Below are 20,270 nucleotides of genomic sequence, written 5' to 3'. Positions count from 1 at the left end.
ACCCACTGAGCCTCTCTTTGTGCTCCCTAGCCCCATACAAACAGCTTTCATTACCAGGCCACACCACTTGTCTTTTATATCAGCAGAGCACTCCAGCAGGCTGCACGACCAGCTCAAGACAGCAGACACGTGATTGCAAACCTGGCTGTTTTGTGTCAAACATGGACGTGAAACAAAGTCTTTATTGGTTATCAGGTTATGGCTCCTCCTGATGGACAGAGGACTTTTACTATGGCTGTGTGCTCCACTGATAAATGACTACTGCAGTTATTTAACATTAGTTCAGAAAGCAAAATATCTATGTAGCATGTGTGCTACCTCATTGGAGGGAAGGCTAAACAAGAATTTGTCTATTGTCCACATATCCCTTGACTCACCACAGCAGTGCATTTGTGTTAATGTTGATATAGGGTCACACTGTATTAAAGCTGTTGGGGCTTGTCAATACACTCGTAATTTATGGCTAACGTTAAGTACTGAGCCCATGTCATTCTCTATTTAGAGGAGGTGTGCGAAAGTGTGCTAAGCCCTGTGGTGTCCCATGTAATTGCTTAACCATGTGAATACATTTCCTCTGAACTCATCAAGCCACTGTTGCTCTCTCTCGGGCATGACATCTGATTTTCAGAGCAGAATGGACACCAGTCCTGTCGGTCTCTGAATCAGCTCCAGTCTGGAGTGTGTCTTTGCTGAACTCTTCATTCTCTCTGACTGACTGCCTGGTTAGTTCCAGCAGCAACTATTTTATTTGCTGATGAAGACTCTCACTAGTGGAGCAGAGCAGGCAAGAGCATAGACATGGCACCCTCTGCTGTATACAAGTTGTAATGCATCATTTACACAGAGCTTCCGACTGTCTGTGTTACTAGTCCAGAGTAGGGAGAGGACGTTTTCTCAGTGTAAGTATCATTGTAACAGTTTTTGAAAGTTAGTACAGCAAAAACATAAAAACATTGATTACTTTGAAATGGAAAAGCTGATATGATTTTTTCCAGGTACAATAATTCTCATACTATGCATTGTTAATTTCTGCACAATTGTATAGTTTAATTATTAGGTTTGTTTGTGTCAGGTGATCATCGAGGTGACAGATATGCTGCACAACGCCAGCTTGCTCATAGATGACATTGAGGACAGCTCCAAGCTGCGGCGGGGCTTCCCCGTGGCCCACAGCATCTATGGCATCCCCTCCGTTATCAACTCAGCCAACTACGTCTACTTCTTGGGGTTGGAGAAGGTGCTGACCCTGGAGCACCCTGAGGCTGTCCGAGTGTTTACCCGGCAGCTGCTGGAGCTGCACCGTGGTCAGGGCCTGGACATCCACTGGAGGGACACCTACACCTGTCCCACTGAGCAAGAGTACCGCAACATGGTGCTGCAGAAAAGTGGAGGGCTCTTTGGCCTGACTGTGAACCTGATGCAGCTCTTCTCCGATTGGAAACAGGACCTGAAACCCCTCCTGGACACGCTGGGCCTCTTCTTCCAGATCCTTGATGACTACGCCAACCTCAGCTCTCGTGAGTACAGCGAGAACAAGAGCTTCTGTGAGGACCTGACCGAGGGCAAGTTCTCTTTCCCCGCCATTCATGCCATACGGTCGGGTCCAGAGAGCACCGAGGTGCAGAACATCCTGAGGCAGCGCACAGAGAATGTGGACATCAAACGATACTGTGTGGATTACCTGGAGAAGGTAGGCTCGTTTGCCTACACCCGTCAGACTCTGCGGGACCTGGAAGTGGAGGCCTACCGCCTCATCAGGGAGTTCGGGGGAAACCCTCAACTGGAGAGCCTTGTCAAACACCTCAGCAAAATGCATAATGAGGCTGAGGACACATCAGAGTCCAATACTGAGCCATGCTCCAGCCACAACCACTGACCTCATCCACTTTTCACTGTTACATACATACTAGGCCAGCACACTCCACTAACACAGAAGCATTGCTAATGATGCAGACGTACACCTTCCTGATTAGCTCAATGCACATACTTGTATGTTACATTCAAACTATTTTGAGTCACAATTAATCATTAAACTTGAGCAGTTGAATTTTGGTAAACAGATTTGACTGCAGCTGTGAGACCGCAAAGCAGCCCCAAATGTTGCCTCTCACTTTTGTGCGCTAGATTCTTCAAGTGTTGCTTAACAAAGTACACATCACCAATTTTTTCATTCAAGTGTAGCTGTGCAGTCAGTGGAAGAAATGAATTGAAATAGAAGCTAACTTCTTCTGGTTTGCTTTTCTGAAAATGAAAAATAACAAGATGACAGCAAAGCTTAAAAGCCTTCCTTTTTGATGTGCACTACAGTGCATATAAATGTATTTTTTTATGTTTTGCCACAAAATGAAAATTGTTTATTCAGGGCGGCGTGAATGTTGGATGTTTTGTTTTTTCTGAAGTTCCTGTTTAAGATAAGATGTGGATGTCTCCAGTGTATGATGTGTGATTTGGTGATCCTTAATCATTAAGCCACCAGAGTGCCATGTTATGTAAATCTGTTGATGCTTTGTTGATGACTGTTTTTCCATCTGGTTCAGATTCAGCACAGTTCTAAACATCTCTAATATTTTATGAGGGTGATTCAGTTCTGACATTTGTAAGGAGACACTGTTCTGCAGTTGAGAACTTATTTGCATCTATTGAATAAAAAAAACCTATAAAAGATAACCTGTGGGCTTGTCTGACTACTGAAACTAAATTTCACATCTCCCTGTGGCATCAGGGCTAGTTTTTTTGAAAATGATTATTGTTTTGAACTGAACATGTTTAATGTAATGGGGAAGAGAGGGACCCTTCTCCAGAGAAAAGCAGCACTATCTACTGAGCACACGGTTGTAATTGAAAATTTAAAAAAAAAACGTTGTTTGTATGTGTCTTTCTGCCTTTTACAGTAGTTACAGGCCTCTTCCTACACTGGACCTGATGGCTTATCTAGGATCTCTCAAACATTTACCCTACACACACACACACACGCCACCATTTCAAAACATTGAGCCATCATCATCCATAGTAAATGAAATCATAAGTCTTCTCCTGTTGCACCAGAACCATGTGTTTATTTTTCAAGGCAACTGGTACTTTTGCAACTGCATGCTGAATAGTGCAGGCTGCGAGGCAAATCGGCTGATTCAAGTTATTACAGAATTGCCTGCCATGTGCTTTGTTTTGAGGAACCTTGACCAAACACTCTCACGAGATGGTTGCTATGGATGTGGTTGGTGTTTTACTGCGAGCTTGGTCTAAAGTACAAGGCACCAGTCATCTAAATCCTGTATTATCTGCTGCTTCTGTTGTGAGTTTTTCCTCAGCTGCTGAAAAGAAGCGCAGCCCTGCGGACAGAGGCTATCTGTCCCAGACAGCTCTGTTGACTCACTGAAGCTCTTGCTCTTGACAGCTGCAATTCAGTTAATTATGTGTCTTTCAGATTGAATTGTGGCTTCTGTGAAAATACATCTATTCATCAAAATGTCAAATTCTTGAAAATCTGGGGGACCGGTTTTCTCTACTAATTTTCCTTCCGAGAAGCCACAAGTGCAGGAAAATGTGATGCAAATGCATTTCTGATTTGATAAACAGCAGCGACGTATGAAGTGGCTTTCGCAGAGCTGACTTAAGTCCATCACAATAATCAAAGCCTCTCACGGTTCTCATTTCTTCTCTCTCGCTCTCTCTCTAGGTTGACTAGATTGATTTTCTACACCCACAGTGTCTGAGTTCTGTTTGAGAGCAAAACAAAATAGCTTTTGTGTGAAGAGCGACATGGCTCACTCACTGTCTCCCTCATCCTCTGCAAGCTTTGGATTATTTATCACTGGGCTGCGCTTTACACATTTGTGTTGCTTGGTAGCACTCCAATAGATATTTCATAAATATTCTTGTGGCAACAACATTTTGAAAACCTCATTGCTGAGAATGGAAATAGATGCTGCTGTGTTTGTACGACTTCGCTGATTTCAGTCTTTTCTTTTTTGGGTTAATTATATCTTTAAAAATGTACTTGGGCAAAGTTTTCTGAGATTGTTTTTTTTTTTTTTTAGGTGCCCCTTGCTTGACAGATAGTTACACACATTTTACACTTTGGAGATGCCAGATCACCTGCAGTCCTTCACTGTAGGGATGCTGAGCTGCTCCACTGGAGCAACTGGCAGGACATTTTCAATGCGACTTAAACTGGTCTACATATTGAACCATGTGCCATGATGGTACCCATGAAAGCCCATTCGTTCCTACTGAAGACATTTCTTCTTCTTTTTTTAAATCAGTCACAAATATATACTTTAATTCATAAAAAGGGCTGAGTAACTTCTAAAACAGCTGGACACTTGGTGGGGACTATTTTCAGCTGCTGATTTGGTGTACTAGTCAATATCAATGACAATGGTACATAGGATTGACATAAAATAAACCACAATGCCCATGTTCATGGTAATGAAGAAAGAAACATACGGGTGATATTTTTCCGATAGTTTTTGGACAGCAGTGGAGCTCTATGGTACAAAATAAACTAAATCAGGCTTTGGACACAGATAATTCTGATTAGCAGGATCGAGTCATTGTTGGTTTGGTCTTTTCATGTGATTTGTTGACAGTAAGAAAAATATAGAATATCGACAGACTCATCCTTTACTGTCACTTGATCCATAGGCTTAATAAAAAAGCTTCCTTCAGTTTACAATATTTATGCCAGTGTGGTTGTCATGTTCATGTCACTGTTCCCAGAGCAACACATGTTTTCATGCATAATTCTGCCAGCTCTCACTTGTTTGTAAAAACCTCACTGCGCCTCCATGTCCCATTGGGGATAAAGATGAATAACATAAGTACTAACTTGTTTCCACCTGCAACCATTGTAGCCTGCATGAAACTGTCTTCTTTGAGTTTAAAATGACTGGATGCTAATTAAAGCGGTACTCCAGTGATTTTACACATTAAGTTCAGTTTATTTGTCGTGGGGAGTAATTACTTCTGATGGTGTCATCAGGGTTATCGCGGCTTGGATTTGGAGATATAACAAATATTAGTATTATTTATAACAAAAATCCTGTGTTACAAACTGGGGCATGGAGTTTGAAAGACGTTGGTGTTTACCAGGGAGGAGAAGTCTTGGGAAAGATGCTTTTGAGTTGCATTATGGGAGACGTAGGATCCAGCATTTTTGGAACTTGACCCATACTAGGGAATAAAAGACAGAAGTCTCCCAACCTTGTGCAAGTGCAGTTCAGACAGAATGACTGTCAGTAATGGTTCAGTAATGACTGGACGACTAATTATCTCTCACAAACACTATCATAGTAAATCTGCCATGTCACTGCAGCAGGACTCAAGAGGGCTTATGAAACTCCATGATTCACTCATTATTTCCATCACTTTGTTAAAGACGTGTAATTATGTGTACTGTCTAATAGCTGACCTTCTACTGGATGCATCATCTAACCGATCCACAATGTCACACATTTCACAGCTGTGAAATGTTTGCAAAAAGTGACATCCATAACCTTACCAGGCTGAGACACTGTAGCTGCCGTGGAAATGAGAGAGAGAGAGAGAGAGCTGTGGGTGCAATTTCAAATTGGGAATGAAAATGTTGCCCCATTAGGGCATAGTTGTGTGTCTAATAATATCCCCTCATTCCTGTGAATCAGAATCACTCAGAAATACTGGTTTTAGATGCCGGGTGTCATGAATAAATGATTTCCTCCTCATTTTAGTGCACACAGAGGGGGTGTTGGGGAAGAGGAGGCTGATTGACAGCAATGTGTAATGCTCTGCGAGGAGAGTCTAAGAATCTGGAGTTGTTTGAATGAGTATGCAGATGCACGCCACTGTAAGCTCCTCTCTCTAGGATCTGGGACAGCTGTGCCTGATCTGAATCGTGGCGTCTTCACTTTGACACCACAGGTAAGTTTTAATTTTATCCATAATGTACTGTATGTTTCCACAGTGCTGTAAAATAAGACACATAGGTACTACACATGCCCTCACTGGTGGCATATAATCTATAAAATGGCATTTGCTTAAATAGTTAGGCTACTGTGTTATCATGGTTCCAAAATCTCAACTTGTCACTAAACTATTACTCTGAATGGTCTGAACAGTGAATCCCTACCAGGGGTACTTGTACTACTTCTGCCGTTGCACGGTGGTACGAATCAATCAATTAACTCAACTAAAAAAAAGGAAAATAAACAGCCAAATATGATCACAAATTTGTGTCATGCTGGTCTACTAATAAGTTACAATTTAATTTACAATAAGCAGCTGCCCATCCTGAATCAGCTGCCATACATCCATGGTTTTAATTGAGAGTGCAAACTAGTTAGCAAGCAAGCAGATAACTGAAATAGTTAGCTAAAAGTACTGAATAAACAGGTGAAATAACTCAAAGTAATGGGTAAACTGTTGAACTAGTTAGCTAAAAGTTCTGAATAAACAGGTGAAATAGCTAAAAGTAATGAATAAACAGGTGAGAGTTAGCGGGCAGTATTAGATAAACAGTTAAAATATCTAAAAATGTATGGTTAAATAGTTATAGATAAAAGTAACGTTAATTGATAAACTGGTGAAAAGGTTAGCTAAAAGGGTTAGATAAACAGTTGAAATAGTTAGCGAAAAGTAATGAATAAACAGTTAAAATATTTTGTTTAAAGAAATGAATGGTTGAAACATCCAGGTTTCCACCTCTCTAAGTGGTAGTAGTACAAATGCAAACATAACCAAACTGACCTACCATTGACAATTAAACTGTATGAAAAAAAGATTGTAACAATATCCACTTTTATATAATGTGTATAGTGTTAACTAACATCCAGTTTATAATCCATTCATAACAGCATATTTGGAACACGGTGAGTGGTGTTGATGAAGGGGCACTTAAACTCATCCGATAGGGCTGTAGGTACATCAGACGAAAGCGAACAACTAAAATTAAGTGTTTGCCACAGCCGAGCATCAAGAAAATAAGACTCAAATTTGTAATGTCAACACACTCTTGTATTAAAGCTGTAGCGTGAGAAGATGACTTTTGGGAAGAGGTGAGACGCAAGATGAAAAGGATATTATAAATACAATTGACTCGAGCGCCCAAGTTCCCTCTATTTTCTCAGAGCAGTCCTTGTCACAGTCTAAACAGATGATTGCACTTTCATGGCAAAATATTAATAATGTGAAAATAAGTCAGTGGTTCAGGAATTGTACTCTTGTCGTCGCTTAGAAAAGATTACATGCACGCTTAAAGGCTGAGACGATTCAAAATGTGTGGGGTTTATTTATATCAAACATATGGATGAATCAGATATTCTGGGTCACTAAGATGAGCTTATACCCTGTTTTGTTGTTGTTGTTTTTTTTCTAGTTCTACTTTACTCTTTAACCATCCAGCTTTGGGAGCAACTTCATGTTCACAAATATTGATCTCTCAGAGAACAAAGGAATTCTTGAGTAGTGTTCCCTTTGACACAACATTATTTCACACCATCTAACTCTTGCTTATGCCAATACATGAGCATTTTCCCCTTCCGAATATGAGGCAGTTTTCAGCACAATAGTGCACTCCACATTATATAAACACCTCACAATGTATATTGGCAGGAAATAAGGTGAGATAAGACATTAAAAAGTGGTGAACAGCTAAATTACAAGCCTAGGAAGAATCATCATATACACGAGTGCAATTTCTACGTCTCAAGTTATTATGAGAGAGGTTACTGTGGTTGATTTGATTGCCTGGTTGAATGATTATGTATGAGAGAACAGGACTCATACACACACAGGGAATAAAAGAAGCAGATTTGGAGCATATCTCTGAAAATAAAAACTGCTAATAATTATACATCGGTGAGTGACAATATCCCCACAGTGCTCATCAGAGTTTAGACAAATTCAATAACTTCATCTTCTAAAGAAGCAGTAGAGCAGAAATGAGAAGTGAGCTTTATTCCCCTGTGCATGTTATGTCCACGCTTCTCTCTCGGTTCACAATGAAGGGCTTCGAGCCAAATCAGTGAGAGAGGCCGATGGGGTGAAAAATGCCGTCCTTATTTACGTGGGAGAGTGGAACAGATGCAGATATGACTTTGTTATCATGCAGCTCGTTGAACGAGAGGAGGCGAAAGGATAAGATGTGGAGGGAGGGGGGGTGTTCAGAGGAAGAGGAATGCGTGCTCCAATGTCAGGTTAATTGCAGGAATAGATTTCTTGGCAGGTAGGACAGGCCTAAATAAAACAAACGACCTGTTGTATCCCCCATTAGTAAAATATTCAGCATCATCTTCAGTATTTACAAAAATATACAGCAAGGCATTCTAGTGACTCAGCATCAATCACATGGCTATACTTCAATGAACAAACAAATCACTGCAGCAACTAAAGCATATGCTCAGAGGAGGCTCGTAAAAAACCTTGCCACATTTGCTTCGTGTCAACATTTTAAAAGGTTCAGTGTGTACAAGCTGATGGCTGGATGTGTTCAGTCCTATTGATTAACATGAAGCTCCTGATCGATTTGGGGCTAAAACACTCCACAGGTTTCCCCGTTCATCATTCCAGCGATGTCCGGCTCACTGTCTCAGGAAAACAATCACCAATAGAGATCAAAGTGATTTCATATTCCTTTTAAGTTGGGAAAAACAAAAAACGGACTTCTGTAGCAGCACGAGCAAAGTCTGTTTGCTGACTGTGTGTCTCTGGTGCCGACTGAGCAGCACTAACGGCTAAAACAAAGCTTCAGACTCAACATGGATGCAACACAGAATCAGCAGCAGTTTACAGAGTGCTTCATCCCCAAAATAAACAACAAGGAAGTCACGAGTCTCACTCAAGTGTTCTTTATTACCTGTGAGGAGGGTTTCATGAAACCAGTGTTAAACAACTGAGTCTATTTCTCAGTCGCTCTGACTGCTTGGTCAAGTTCCAAAAATCTGTGTTGCAAATACACTAATTTAAATCTGTGTCGATATCACAAGTGTTAACATACATACAGTATGACGCCTAACAAATACAGTAAGGCCACATCACTATTTGCACAATGACAGTTACAGTACAAACTGTGTGTGTGTTTGTGAGGAAGCTTGTCATAAATCTACAAATAGTGAAGAGGATGAAAATAATTTACAAAATATAGCAATGTAAAGCCGTCACCTTTAAAATTCCATCAACTATCCCTTTTAAACCAAAAGGTTTAAGTCTGTCAAGTATCAGAGCACCAATAATTATAATATTACAAAGTACTCAAGTCTTACAGCAATGATTCTGTACACGATGACCATCACATGCTGGTCAACATCTTTTAATCCACAGTCTTTTTCCACAGTTCCTCTGTTCCACTGAAGACATTTTCAATCTCAAATTTAATAACTAAGTTCATGATACACATACTGACAGTATGCTGCATATTCTGATACATATTCTGAAGCTGCACATGGTTTATGTTGGTACAGTATTTTTGTTAATATTAAGAACCTGCAATGTCATCTCAAAGTTTTTAAGATTATTTTCCAACAGAAAATCCAACATTGCAAAAATGCGTTTTTATCATATAATAATAACTGATAAAACTCTGAAACTCTGGGGTTTAAAGAAAACCACAGAAACTGAACTGACAACTAGTGTTGCGTACATTTTACCCACAGCGCCACCTGGTGAGTGTGGTGTGAGCCAGATTTAGTGGCCCCAGGGACAACCGCAGGGGTCTCCACAGGCCCTCTTCCTGTCCCAGAGGATGTGCAGCTCCTCAGCTGTGTGTTGGGGGGACGACAGCATATCCAGGTAGCACTCTTTCTCACACAGCCAGCCGGGATCCTGGCAATAGCAAAGGGGCAGGACAGTGGCTGTGTTAACATGCACAGACTGATTTGGTTATTAGCCGTACTCTGGTTAAGGTCTTACTCAGGTTCAAGAATTAACATGCACCTTTGATACGCTGCAACTGAACTCCGTGTTGCTCCGAGTTTCACAGACTCCGTCAGCATAGTTCAGATTTTAGAGGTTTTATTCATCACATGCTCATACAATTTGTGCAGTGAAAAGCTGTAAGGGAGGTAAGGCTGTGCTAAAAGGCTACTGTACAATAAGGAATGCGCAACTGTTATGTATATTAAAGTAAAAAATATACATCTCACAGTTGTAAAGCAAACCATAGAATACCATTTTGTACAAAGCATAAAGAGCACACAAAAAGAATTGATTATCAATTCACAAAGTGAAATTACTAAGAGGTTCAGTCCTGCTTGCCACCATGCTTTTCACAGAAATCAAAATGTACAGTGAGAGGAGGAAGTCATTTATCATTTCAAGTCACATTTTTATTTGATATTGTATTTTTTTTTATTTTTAGGGTGTATTAGTGTATTCTTCAATTTTACCTAATGTAGCTCTGAAGACGGAAACATTGTTAACTAGAAGAGCACTCAGAGAACGCAGGCCTCCGCCAACGTCAATAGTCCAGTCTTCTATGATATGCAAATCTGCAAGCGCAACTATTATATATGTCTGGATATTTTACCAAAACTATTAGAATTACAGTATGTCAAAATATGGTTGTGCCTAGCTGAAGCCTCATCTTCTCAGCTGTGCTTTTTTATGTACTTTGCGCAGGTCGGAAATTCCACATTAATCGGAAAAAAATCCCATCCCTGATTGCTTATTTTTTACATTCCTGCTGCATTTGTTTCTACAGTAATGTTTGAGATGGCTGTTATGTTTTGTCGTACCTTGTCTGCTTCCTGGAAGAAAAAAAAATCTGATTGTATACATGATTCGTTCAAAATTTTCTACACTATTTTCTAATATTTCTTAATGTCAGAGACTGAATGCCTGTCCGATCTTGATAAATGTTGGTGGACTGTGAAAACACCAGGGACAATGATGGAAAGTGTAGGACTTAATCGTTCTGTCCCTAACAAAGTCTGATATATTTTAGTTCATATGTGATCATGAGTTGACGAGTCGGCAGATCTGGACGTCATGAAGCAATTTTTTTACCTGATATTTCTGTGGTCCAACAGCTGCCATCCATATCCCCATGCTCACATCTTCTCCCTGTAACAAGACATCCAGGGCAGATTCCTCACATTAAACTCGTGATTAACTGCCACCATATCCACACAGTCACTCGCTCCTGGGTACTCTACCTGGTAGGCCTTCAGTTTATCTGCATTACTGGCGAGCCACTGGACCAGGTCACGAGAGACCACATAGCCTGAGCCGCAGGCAAACGCCGGGTAGGCTGGACTAGCGTACTCCAGCTCCTGCCACTTCCCAATGCGGTCCACTGCCCAGCTCTGCCTGAAACTGGGTCAGGACGGTAGATACATTATCATCACATCCTGTCTGCCTTTCACCTGAGCCATCATCGTTTTCACAGAGCTTTCCTGTTTCTTTCATCTAAAGTTCGGCTGACAGCGCGCTGAAGTTAGGTGGCAAACACAAGTGGACTCAAATCACAAGCAAACTATACACTGTCAACAGGATCAGACACCAAATTGTACTTACTTCCCCCACCAGAGATTGCTGCGCTTGAGACCCTTGTGGTCAATCTTCATTAATACTGAGTCCACATTGATGTAACAGTCATCATCAGTTTTCAGCAGCAGATTAAAGTCAGCATTTCCCACAGACCTGCCAGAGATGGAATTTACAAATTCAATTAAAGCCCACCTTCTGAATTTTGGCAATATCCCAGAGTGGATTTACTATCAAATACCACTGAGAGCGAAGGGCAGGAGGTCTTACAAATAAATAATATACTTGCCAAGTCAAAGCTAAAGACCACTCTGTATATTTTGCTGCCTGATGACTCACAACTGTACTTTTTCCCAGACTGAGCGATTGCAATCGTGATTCTAAAAGCAAGACATTTAGAGGCGACGACACACTTTCATTTCAGGTTGCTGATTTCCTCAGAGGGCCCAGGCAATTTGGAGACAGAGAATCGAGTCATTAGCACTTGGCATACCATTTATAGAACTGAAGCAGTTTGGAAGGCACGTTCCTGTAGGTGTCTACCACGTCTACGAACACCATGTCGCCGTGCCTGAGGCTCTCCTGCTGCAAGGCGGCGTCCTCCTGCCTCAGCCTGGAGGCATGGTGCTCCATCCTGGCTGGGCGGCCCCGCAGTAGCCCCGACAGGCCGTCTCTGTCTGACACACAGACAGTGGGAGGTGGGCATAGGGAGGCACGTGATGGGGGTAATGGGGGGCAGAAATGGGATAAATTGGATAAAATGGTGAAAGTCCAAAATGAGATTTTAAAAAGTCACACTAACTTTTTATTCATCCAAAGTCTGATGAAATGAAGGCACCTTTGAGGGATAATAACTTAAAACAGTGGCTGGCAAAACAATATGATAAAATTGCAACATTTTACAGAATGGATCATTAGTTCTGTTTTCAGAGATATTGGATGGTGAATTTCATTTTGTTTTCCCCAAAATGGCTACAAATCCATTCTCCGATAAACTCAAATGCAAACATATGCAGGAGGTACATTCAATAATTTAACACAACAGGGAAGACAGAGGGAAAAAATGTTATTTCCCATTTGGCACGTATGCAAGAGCCCTGAGGTGAAAAAGGAGCTAATGTCATAACCTGTCAGTGTTTTTTTTAATTCTTATATAGGGACTCCTTTTACAACAGTTGCCTCATAGAGCACTTTTAATTTAACTGTTTTCATAAAAATCTCCAAATTAATTCTGTTGCTGGACTAACCATAGATAGTAAATGTGAACCCTCCAGCCAAACCGGGAAATCCAAGCGCACTTCTATGAGGCAATATGCCCTCTGCGATCTGCAATTCCAGGAAATAGCAAAAAAAGTTAACTTCTTGAACTTTTCCTTCACTTTAAAACTTGAGAGAATATTTATTTTGGTATTTTACACCATGTCAGTACGTACAGAGGAGATCTTGAGGACACCTCCTCCATCATTGAGCTGCACAGAGGAGGAGTTGACTGTGGTCAATCCAGCAGACTCCAAATTCTCCCAAACCAGCATCCCCTCAAAACCCTGGATTAAAAAACAGATATTTCATTCTTTGCACATGTAGCATGGTGTTGTTCTGTCCAACACTATTTAAACTGAGCGGCATTATACTGATGCAGGGCCGTAGCTACCATTGAGGGCACTAATGTCATGTCATCGCACAGTAATGTATTTGTTGGTTTTAGCAACCTTGGGGTAGTTTACATTCTACAGTTAAAAACATGCATTTTATTTAGGCTTATTATATTTTATTAAAGCTTGACTTACACCCCCTGAAAATCTTGTTTTTGCTGTGGTTTAACTTCTTGCTTTGCGGCAGTGATGTACAGGTGTACTCCATGACCCGTGACATCACTGTTGGGTGTGGTTGCAGGTGCAACAAAGCACATTTGTGACCGCAACCAACCAGATATAACAAGCTTGAAAGTTTCAACTAGAGAAGTTACTCTTTAATGGCATCTTAGAGAGGGCTCTGAAATTGCATTTAGTTTTATTTTCTGTTGGGAAATAACTAATTAATTAAGTAATTTCCTTGGACACTTCCTGGACAGTAATATGGTACTAATTACAGATAAATTTAGAGCTAAATTCTATTATTTTGTCTATAACTGCCCCATTTAAATAAAATCTTGCAGAAAATATAATTCAACAGCTAACTATAAAAAATCCAAATATGTTAGAGACTTTTTCTTTGGTGGGGTGTGTGTCAGTTGGAGGACATCCTGGCTACAACCCTGAGTATATGTGAATAACTGACCTTAGGCAAGATGAACTGCTCCACTGGTTTGTACCACACCCCGTTCACCATGGTCCCTGTGCTGATGGCACTGAAGCGAGCAGTGACCACAGCCTCCTGCAAAAATCACAAGTTTTTATCCATCATCACCATGTTTTCCTTTTTTATCACTGTGCGAATTTACCTTAATCTAAAATGAATACTACACTACAGATGGTTATGTTAAAGACAGTAATCCAAAAGGAGTTTCAGTTGGTGTCTATAACTGAGGCAGTAAACAGTACCAGAGTCCTCCAGCTGCCCCCAGGCTGTGTATCTACCAGGCTCCACAGCAAAGCAGCATACAGGATACATTATGTTCAGAGGCTCTGTTACCTCCTGGTCCAGCTGGAGTAGCTTCACTGTCACATTGCTCTGAAGCTCGGGCCGGGTCCCGCTGGTAAACACCCCCAGCCTGGTGATCACCACCGGGTGGAGGACCTTGAAATCCAGTGCGATGGCCGACACGTCGGAGGGGGTGAGCGCCGAGGGGTCAGACACCGTCACGATCTCTATCTCTGCATCCTGGCCCGCCACTGGGACAGAGGGATGGGCAGAGATTACTGCACAAGCACACGTGAAATTTATTACGATCCCAACGTGCTGACCGTCTCTTTACAGTGATGAAGACCGGGTGATTCGGGGAGAGGGAGAGCGCTCAGAGAAGAAGGCTGACTCTGGTAAAGCTACACTATCAGCACTTTGAGGAGCCGGGTCTTAGGACAGCTGTCTTCAAAGCGAGCTTCAGCTCGTGAGTGTGGTTTCTTAATTACAAAAGAGCAGTTTATTACCCAGGAGATCAATGAAAAGATCAAGGCTGTTAAAGGGAAGCAGCCTTTTTACTTTATATGCGTTCTACACAAGTTCTGCTGCTCACTCAAAATAAAGACAATTAGAGGTTTAGAATCACATTCAAAGAGAAAGCAGTACTTTATCAAACCAAATGTTTCTTACATTGACTGAGTGGAATTGAGCTGCAGGATTTTACCAGTGTGTGAGGATATATTCAATAATCCTGTACTCACATAATATAAATGATTAGTTTGTGCTCACTTGTTAAAACGAATAACAGCAGTGCGTCTCTTGGCACTGGACAACATGAGACTGCTAGTTTATTCTGGGGAAAAATGAATAAATCTTTGCATAAATCATAAATAATTAATTTGCAAAGTCAGTGTTATTGAGGATTCATTGGTGATTTTTTCAATATTAGGCAACAACTAAAGGTCTATAATATTCTACATTGTTTCCAGTTCAACAGTAAATTATGCAATGTACACATCAAGTCACAACTAGGGCTGCATCTGACAATTATTCAAATTATTGGTTAATCTGCAGATTATTTTCTTGATCAATAGATAACCGTTTGGTCACATTTTCCCAGAGCGCAAGATAGACTTCCTCAAATTGCTTGTTTTGTCTAACTAAAAATCCAAAACCCAATGATATTCACTGTAATGAGACTTAAAGGGACAGTTCACCCCAAAATCAAAAATACATATTTTTCCTCATACCTTTTACTTACTCAAGTCTCTTTCCAGATATCATGACCCAGTTACTCAAGATAATAGTTCCTACATGAAACTGCTCACAACAAGTAACTGGGTCATGATATCTGGAAAGAGACATTGCTGCTGAGTTTTTCAAATGTAGTTTTTTGGTGCTTTGAGCACCACAAGCTGAGTGCCATTTTATTAAAAAAAAATGTCAGACATCTCTACAGCCGATATCTCCAAAACTCAGCAACTCACACCAAAACGATCTAGATAAATAAATAGCACTACAGGTAAGAAGAAAAATATGTAGTTTTGATTTTGGGGTGAACTGTCCCTTTAAGAAAACTAGCTAATATTCACTTTTCAGAAGCTGGAACCAGTGAATTGTTCTGGCATTTTTGGAAAAACAAAACAAACAAAAAAAACCCCACCGATTTAAACGATTGCTTATCAAAATTGTGTGTCAATCGACAAATCAATTAATCGTTTCAGCTCTAGTCACAACATTTCAACAAACCGATCAATCGAACACTGTAAAAAACAAGTCTCTATATCAGCCCTTAAGTGTCAAAATCTTTCAATATCATTAAGATTACACCTTGTGTTGGCAACAGAATTACTAAAACTAAGTCTGAAAAGCTAATTAGCATTCACCTTATTGTAGTCCCAAAGAAAAATCCCTGTGATGAATGCAGCACACACAAACAAATTTCAACAACAATTAATTGTGCGCTTAACATGTGCTTTGACCTGAATCCTGAGTCAGGTACCCAACTGTGTTTAAAGGCAGCCATTGTCTCGTTCTCTTCCAATCACACCGAGCATCTCGCAACAAAGCCGCCTGCCTCCGATTCTGAAGCAAATCACGTCAACACTTACAACCATTAACACGGTGGAGAGCAGAGAATGGGCTGGAAAAATAAAACATCACTGTGACCCTAAAGGCCACTGTCTGAAAAAGCCTATTCCGACGAGCAGTCATTATGCTTTCATGAAGGCAGCAGACACTGAACCAACTAGGAATAGTTGTGAAACAGCTGAATTGGACTGGCTCTGTGAAGATGAGAGACACAACAATTACTGAGGACGTTCAATCTGACAGTGAGCCAGTTCACTTATTTCCTATATAGTGCGTTAGTGCTTCGTATAGCTTTTACTTTTCACACAGATCTAGTTATGGCTGCAGCAGTGACGTTGACTGTGAGAGATTTCTGCTTTGGCCTTGGGTATGGAAAGGAAAAGAACGGTGTCCTTGAGCTGTGGGTGAACATGAATAAAGGTGTTACTTCTGAACACGCATTCTTTTCATCCTTTCAACTCATCTCCTGTTATTCTACCTCAGCTCCACTACTGACAATTGCACATGCTAGCAACAGGTTGCAAACACAACATCATTCTATATTACAGCTACAGATAGACATTAGTGTGTGAGATTTTTTTTTTTACCTGGCTCAGTGAAGTTCAAGAGGGAGCAGGAGTACGGATCCTCTCTGTCCTCCTCTGGAATGGGACACCCATGTTCGCCCACAATAAACTTCACCCCCACTCTGGAAATAAGCACAAACACGATTGCATTCATCTTTTTTTGTGCAATATTAGGCTGCAAGATTTCTAAAGCTTGTCCATCTATCCACCCTCCGTTGCCATGGTTACTGAGGGTTGCTTAAAGGCCATCACACCTTATCTGTGGTCAGATCGCTGAATGAGAAGGAAATGGACAAAAAGGAAGACTGAAAGAGAGAACAATATTGGCCTCTGGTCAGGTAAAGATAAAAGGGTTGACGGGGCAGTCAGTTATTTACTGCCAGCTGCAGGCTTTATTTCCACTGTATGAATCTGGCATTGGAACAAAAAAAAGAAAAAAAAAAAAGATAAACAAGTGGTGAAGTTGGAGCACCACCCAACAGACCTATGCTGGAAGTGGGGGTGATCTTGGAGGTAGCCCAGCCAGGTCTCTCTTATCGCTTGTCGCAGTTCATAATGGTGTCTCGCTGACAGCACTCCCACCAAAACTTCATAGAAAGGTAACGCTTCATCTGTATCGGAAACACAAAGCCATGCATGAAAACAATCTCAAACAACAGGATGTCATTTCCTACCCTGTGATGAGGTGTTTAATGTGAGCATGGGGGTAAGATGTGACCTACAGTCGGTGACAATGATAAGGCAACAATAAACAGATTAAAAAATGTAAATCACACTTACAGGCATGCTTACTTTATGCTTCACAATCCTGATCCTGACAGTAGTTTCCTCTGATATTTAGTTTGCACTGACTTACTGTGATGCATCCTATAATTGATGCATCAAAAGGTAGTTAAATTGTATTCATCTGTTAAAAAAAGAGGGGGGGGGTGTTGACCCTCCACTATACCCCTGATAATAAGTGAAAGCAGCACAGAGCTCAGTAGTGGCAGTGTAACAAGGCAGAGATGCTCAGCTCGCTTCAGTCTCTCTGTTTCCAGACGTTAGACTATCCCAGCGACGCCCAACACTACTGAACTGTTACATTCACATTATTTCCCACTAAAACACACAAACACACACACTCTCTAGCGCGAACACACAGTCAAACGAGCACGCATAAACTACCTGTTCCCACACAAGCTAACACTCACAACAGACACACCGGGGCGGTAAAAGCAAAGTTAGCCAGCCACTCGGATATAAAAAAAAAATAATAATAAATAAATAAAAAAGTTGCGAGGCTTTGAGGAGGAGAAGCCCGGGGTTGTGGCTAAAAAGTACCGGAGTGTGTGTTGTTGTCCAGCGGGGTGGAGGAGGGTCGTTGTGCCAACCACAAGTGCACCAGGACGGCGACAGCACAGGGCAGCAGAATGAGCGCTAGCCTCCGCATGGACGGAGCCCTTCACTTAGCCGGAGCAGCCTTCAGCTTTAGCGGCGCGGAGCCTCTTCCTGAGCCGCACGGAACTGCACGGTGTGAGCCGCTGCGTGTGTGCGCTTCATTTCAGCTCCGCAGATCTCCGCCGGGCTCTCACCACTGCCTCATGTCTGCCTCCGCTGCTCGGAGAGACGGACCAATGGGAGACGAGGAGCCCTACCGCGGTGCACAATGGGAGATGAAGTTCGACGCTCTCTAGCCAATCAGAACAGTGATTGTAATACAGAAGGTACAATAAAATATATAATATAAAATATATAAACATTTGTAAAGATATAATTGACCTCTAGATGCAGTTTGTTATTCTTATGTTGTTGTTATTATTATTACTACTATTATTATCTCATTGTTTTGTTGAAGTTCGATTTAATTGTCATTTCAACCATAAACAATTACAGCTTTTATAACTTTTTGGGTGGATCAGGGCATACAATAAAAACATAAAAATATCAAGATAACAATAACATCACAAGTTCAAATTGAGTTTGAATTTATTATACATATTGGTAGTACATATGGCAGATTTAAAAAAGATAAGGATTAATCAACTAAATGTTATATATAATGACAAGGCACTAAAACATTGATTAAAGCTACAACCAGTGTTTCTGAGGTGGACCTTCCCATGTTTATCACATAAAGCAGTGTCAGTTTTTTTTTTTGGTTTGTTTTGCTTCAGTCCACATTGTGGATTTCTAATGAAGTGAGAAAACCCTTCTAAGCAGAGTAGAAAATTAACATATGAATCATTTTATCCCTCTTAAACCCAGGTGACATGTTGTGGCTTTAAGATGAGAACAGAATTTTATTAAACCCGTTACTCTGTGCTGCATATAAATCATTTAAATGGAATCTATTGTGCATGGAGAGGGATGTTTGAGGAGGATTTCTTCTGACTTCTCCTGGAGAGGAAGAGTGGGCCACGTCACTGAGAGTGCCTGCTGCCGTGCTTGTAAACATTTCATTTGTACTGATTTTAATGGAGTGCCAGTGTTGCATAAATGTTATCTTAGAGACTTCACCACCCATTCTAGCGAAAAATAATAATGTATGCCAATGTTATGAGTAGAAATAAAACCGCTGCAAAACAGCATACTGTGACTGTAGATAATCGCATCAGAAATTACTACTATTCTCATGTATTTTGCGTACACTTTGGGGGCTCACTGCTCAATTTGGAAAATTGCTCTAGCACAGATTCTCTGTATAAGATAACCTACTGCCCTAGGGATAATTACTGTCCTGTGCATTATATAATTCTTTTTGGAGTCATATTCATAAACATACTCATTACAGTGATTTAGTTCTAGTGCAACACATTATTCATTTGAAAGGAAAAGGCTATACATAGCATGCATACAACCTAACATCCTGCTCTACTGCGGATATCTAACCCTCCTCTATCGTAGTTTGTTGTTTATGTTCTCAACTCTGATTTAACTTTTTATTTATGTGTTGAAACCTATTTATGCTCTATTTATACTATTCTAACCCATGCAAATGCAGTTTTTTCTCTTTCTCTTTTGCTTTGGAGCATTCAAAACACTCAGCACTCATTGCGCTTTTCTCTGGATCTATATAGATTTATTTTTATCCAGTCAGGTCCCAGCTGAGAAGCATGTGCATACCACATAACATTGAGACCTACTTCTTGAATTTATAATTTTAGTTTTTGGTGCGTAAACTTATATTTTTCTCTATAGTACTTCAATTTTTCTCCCATAAAAGTGAAATTACTTCCATTTAAAGTTAGGAAAATAAACATTATTAGGTATTTATTCATTAACTACTCAAAAATTCAGCTAACCTGCTTCATTGGGACTGTGTGGGTGTGGTTGGATCAGATTTTATTGACAACGACCAAACAACCCATCAACATTGATCATATTCTGACTCAAATGTTGCTAAATCCTGATTGGTGCACAGGAGTTTGTGACATCACATTTTCTCAACTGAGCCCCGCCCACTACAAGCCTGTGACAAGAGCGCAGAAAGAAAGAAACAAGATATACAGAAATCTCTCATGTGAAAAAAAACCAATACTGTGTTCATGTAGGACCCCATCATTGATAGTAAGACGCTGACTGAGAAAAAAGTTTTCAGGGCTTTTAACTTGAAAT

At 40.7% G+C, this 20,270-nt stretch overlaps 2 protein-coding genes across 6 annotated transcripts in view; one reads left to right on the top strand and one right to left on the bottom strand.

Annotated features, from left to right (window-relative positions):
* The window catches only part of ggps1 (geranylgeranyl diphosphate synthase 1), a 37,400-nt gene extending 34,913 nt beyond the window's left edge, over positions 1-2,487 (top strand). For all 3 annotated transcript variants that reach the window (XM_044214553.1, XM_044214552.1, XM_044214551.1), the window contains one exon: positions 1,073-2,487. In XM_044214553.1, coding sequence (XP_044070488.1) covers positions 1,073-1,876 — 804 coding nt within the window. In that variant the 3' untranslated portion in view covers positions 1,877-2,487. The remainder of the gene's footprint in view (positions 1-1,072) is intronic.
* Positions 1-18,289, bottom strand: part of b3galnt2 (beta-1,3-N-acetylgalactosaminyltransferase 2) — a 36,152-nt gene extending 17,863 nt beyond the window's left edge. Inside the window, exons 1-12 of one of the 3 annotated variants that reach the window (XM_044214543.1) lie at positions 17,997-18,286; positions 17,158-17,284; positions 16,695-16,795; positions 14,089-14,288; positions 13,735-13,830; positions 12,891-13,001; positions 12,705-12,783; positions 11,951-12,134; positions 11,488-11,613; positions 11,127-11,286; positions 10,978-11,034; positions 9,396-9,795 (exon numbers count right to left, since the gene is read on the bottom strand). In XM_044214543.1, coding sequence (XP_044070478.1) covers positions 9,658-9,795; positions 10,978-11,034; positions 11,127-11,286; positions 11,488-11,613; positions 11,951-12,134; positions 12,705-12,783; positions 12,891-13,001; positions 13,735-13,830; positions 14,089-14,288; positions 16,695-16,795; positions 17,158-17,284; positions 17,997-18,105 — 1,488 coding nt within the window. In that variant the 5' untranslated portion in view covers positions 18,106-18,286 and the 3' untranslated portion in view covers positions 9,396-9,657. Of the gene's footprint in view, positions 1-9,395; positions 9,796-10,922; positions 11,035-11,126; positions 11,287-11,487; positions 11,614-11,950; positions 12,135-12,704; positions 12,784-12,890; positions 13,002-13,734; positions 13,831-14,088; positions 14,289-16,694; positions 16,796-17,157; positions 17,285-17,996 lie in introns of those variants that run through there. The other 2 variants (XM_044214544.1, XM_044214545.1) reach the window with 2 other exon arrangements.
* Positions 18,290-20,270: the final 1,981 nt, after the last annotated feature.

Source organism: Siniperca chuatsi, linkage group LG11 (assembly GCF_020085105.1).
Source record: "Siniperca chuatsi isolate FFG_IHB_CAS linkage group LG11, ASM2008510v1, whole genome shotgun sequence".
Lineage (NCBI taxonomy): Eukaryota > Metazoa > Chordata > Actinopteri > Centrarchiformes > Sinipercidae > Siniperca > Siniperca chuatsi.
Note: the sequence above shows the minus strand (reverse complement) of the source record. Positions and strands in the feature narration are given on the sequence as shown.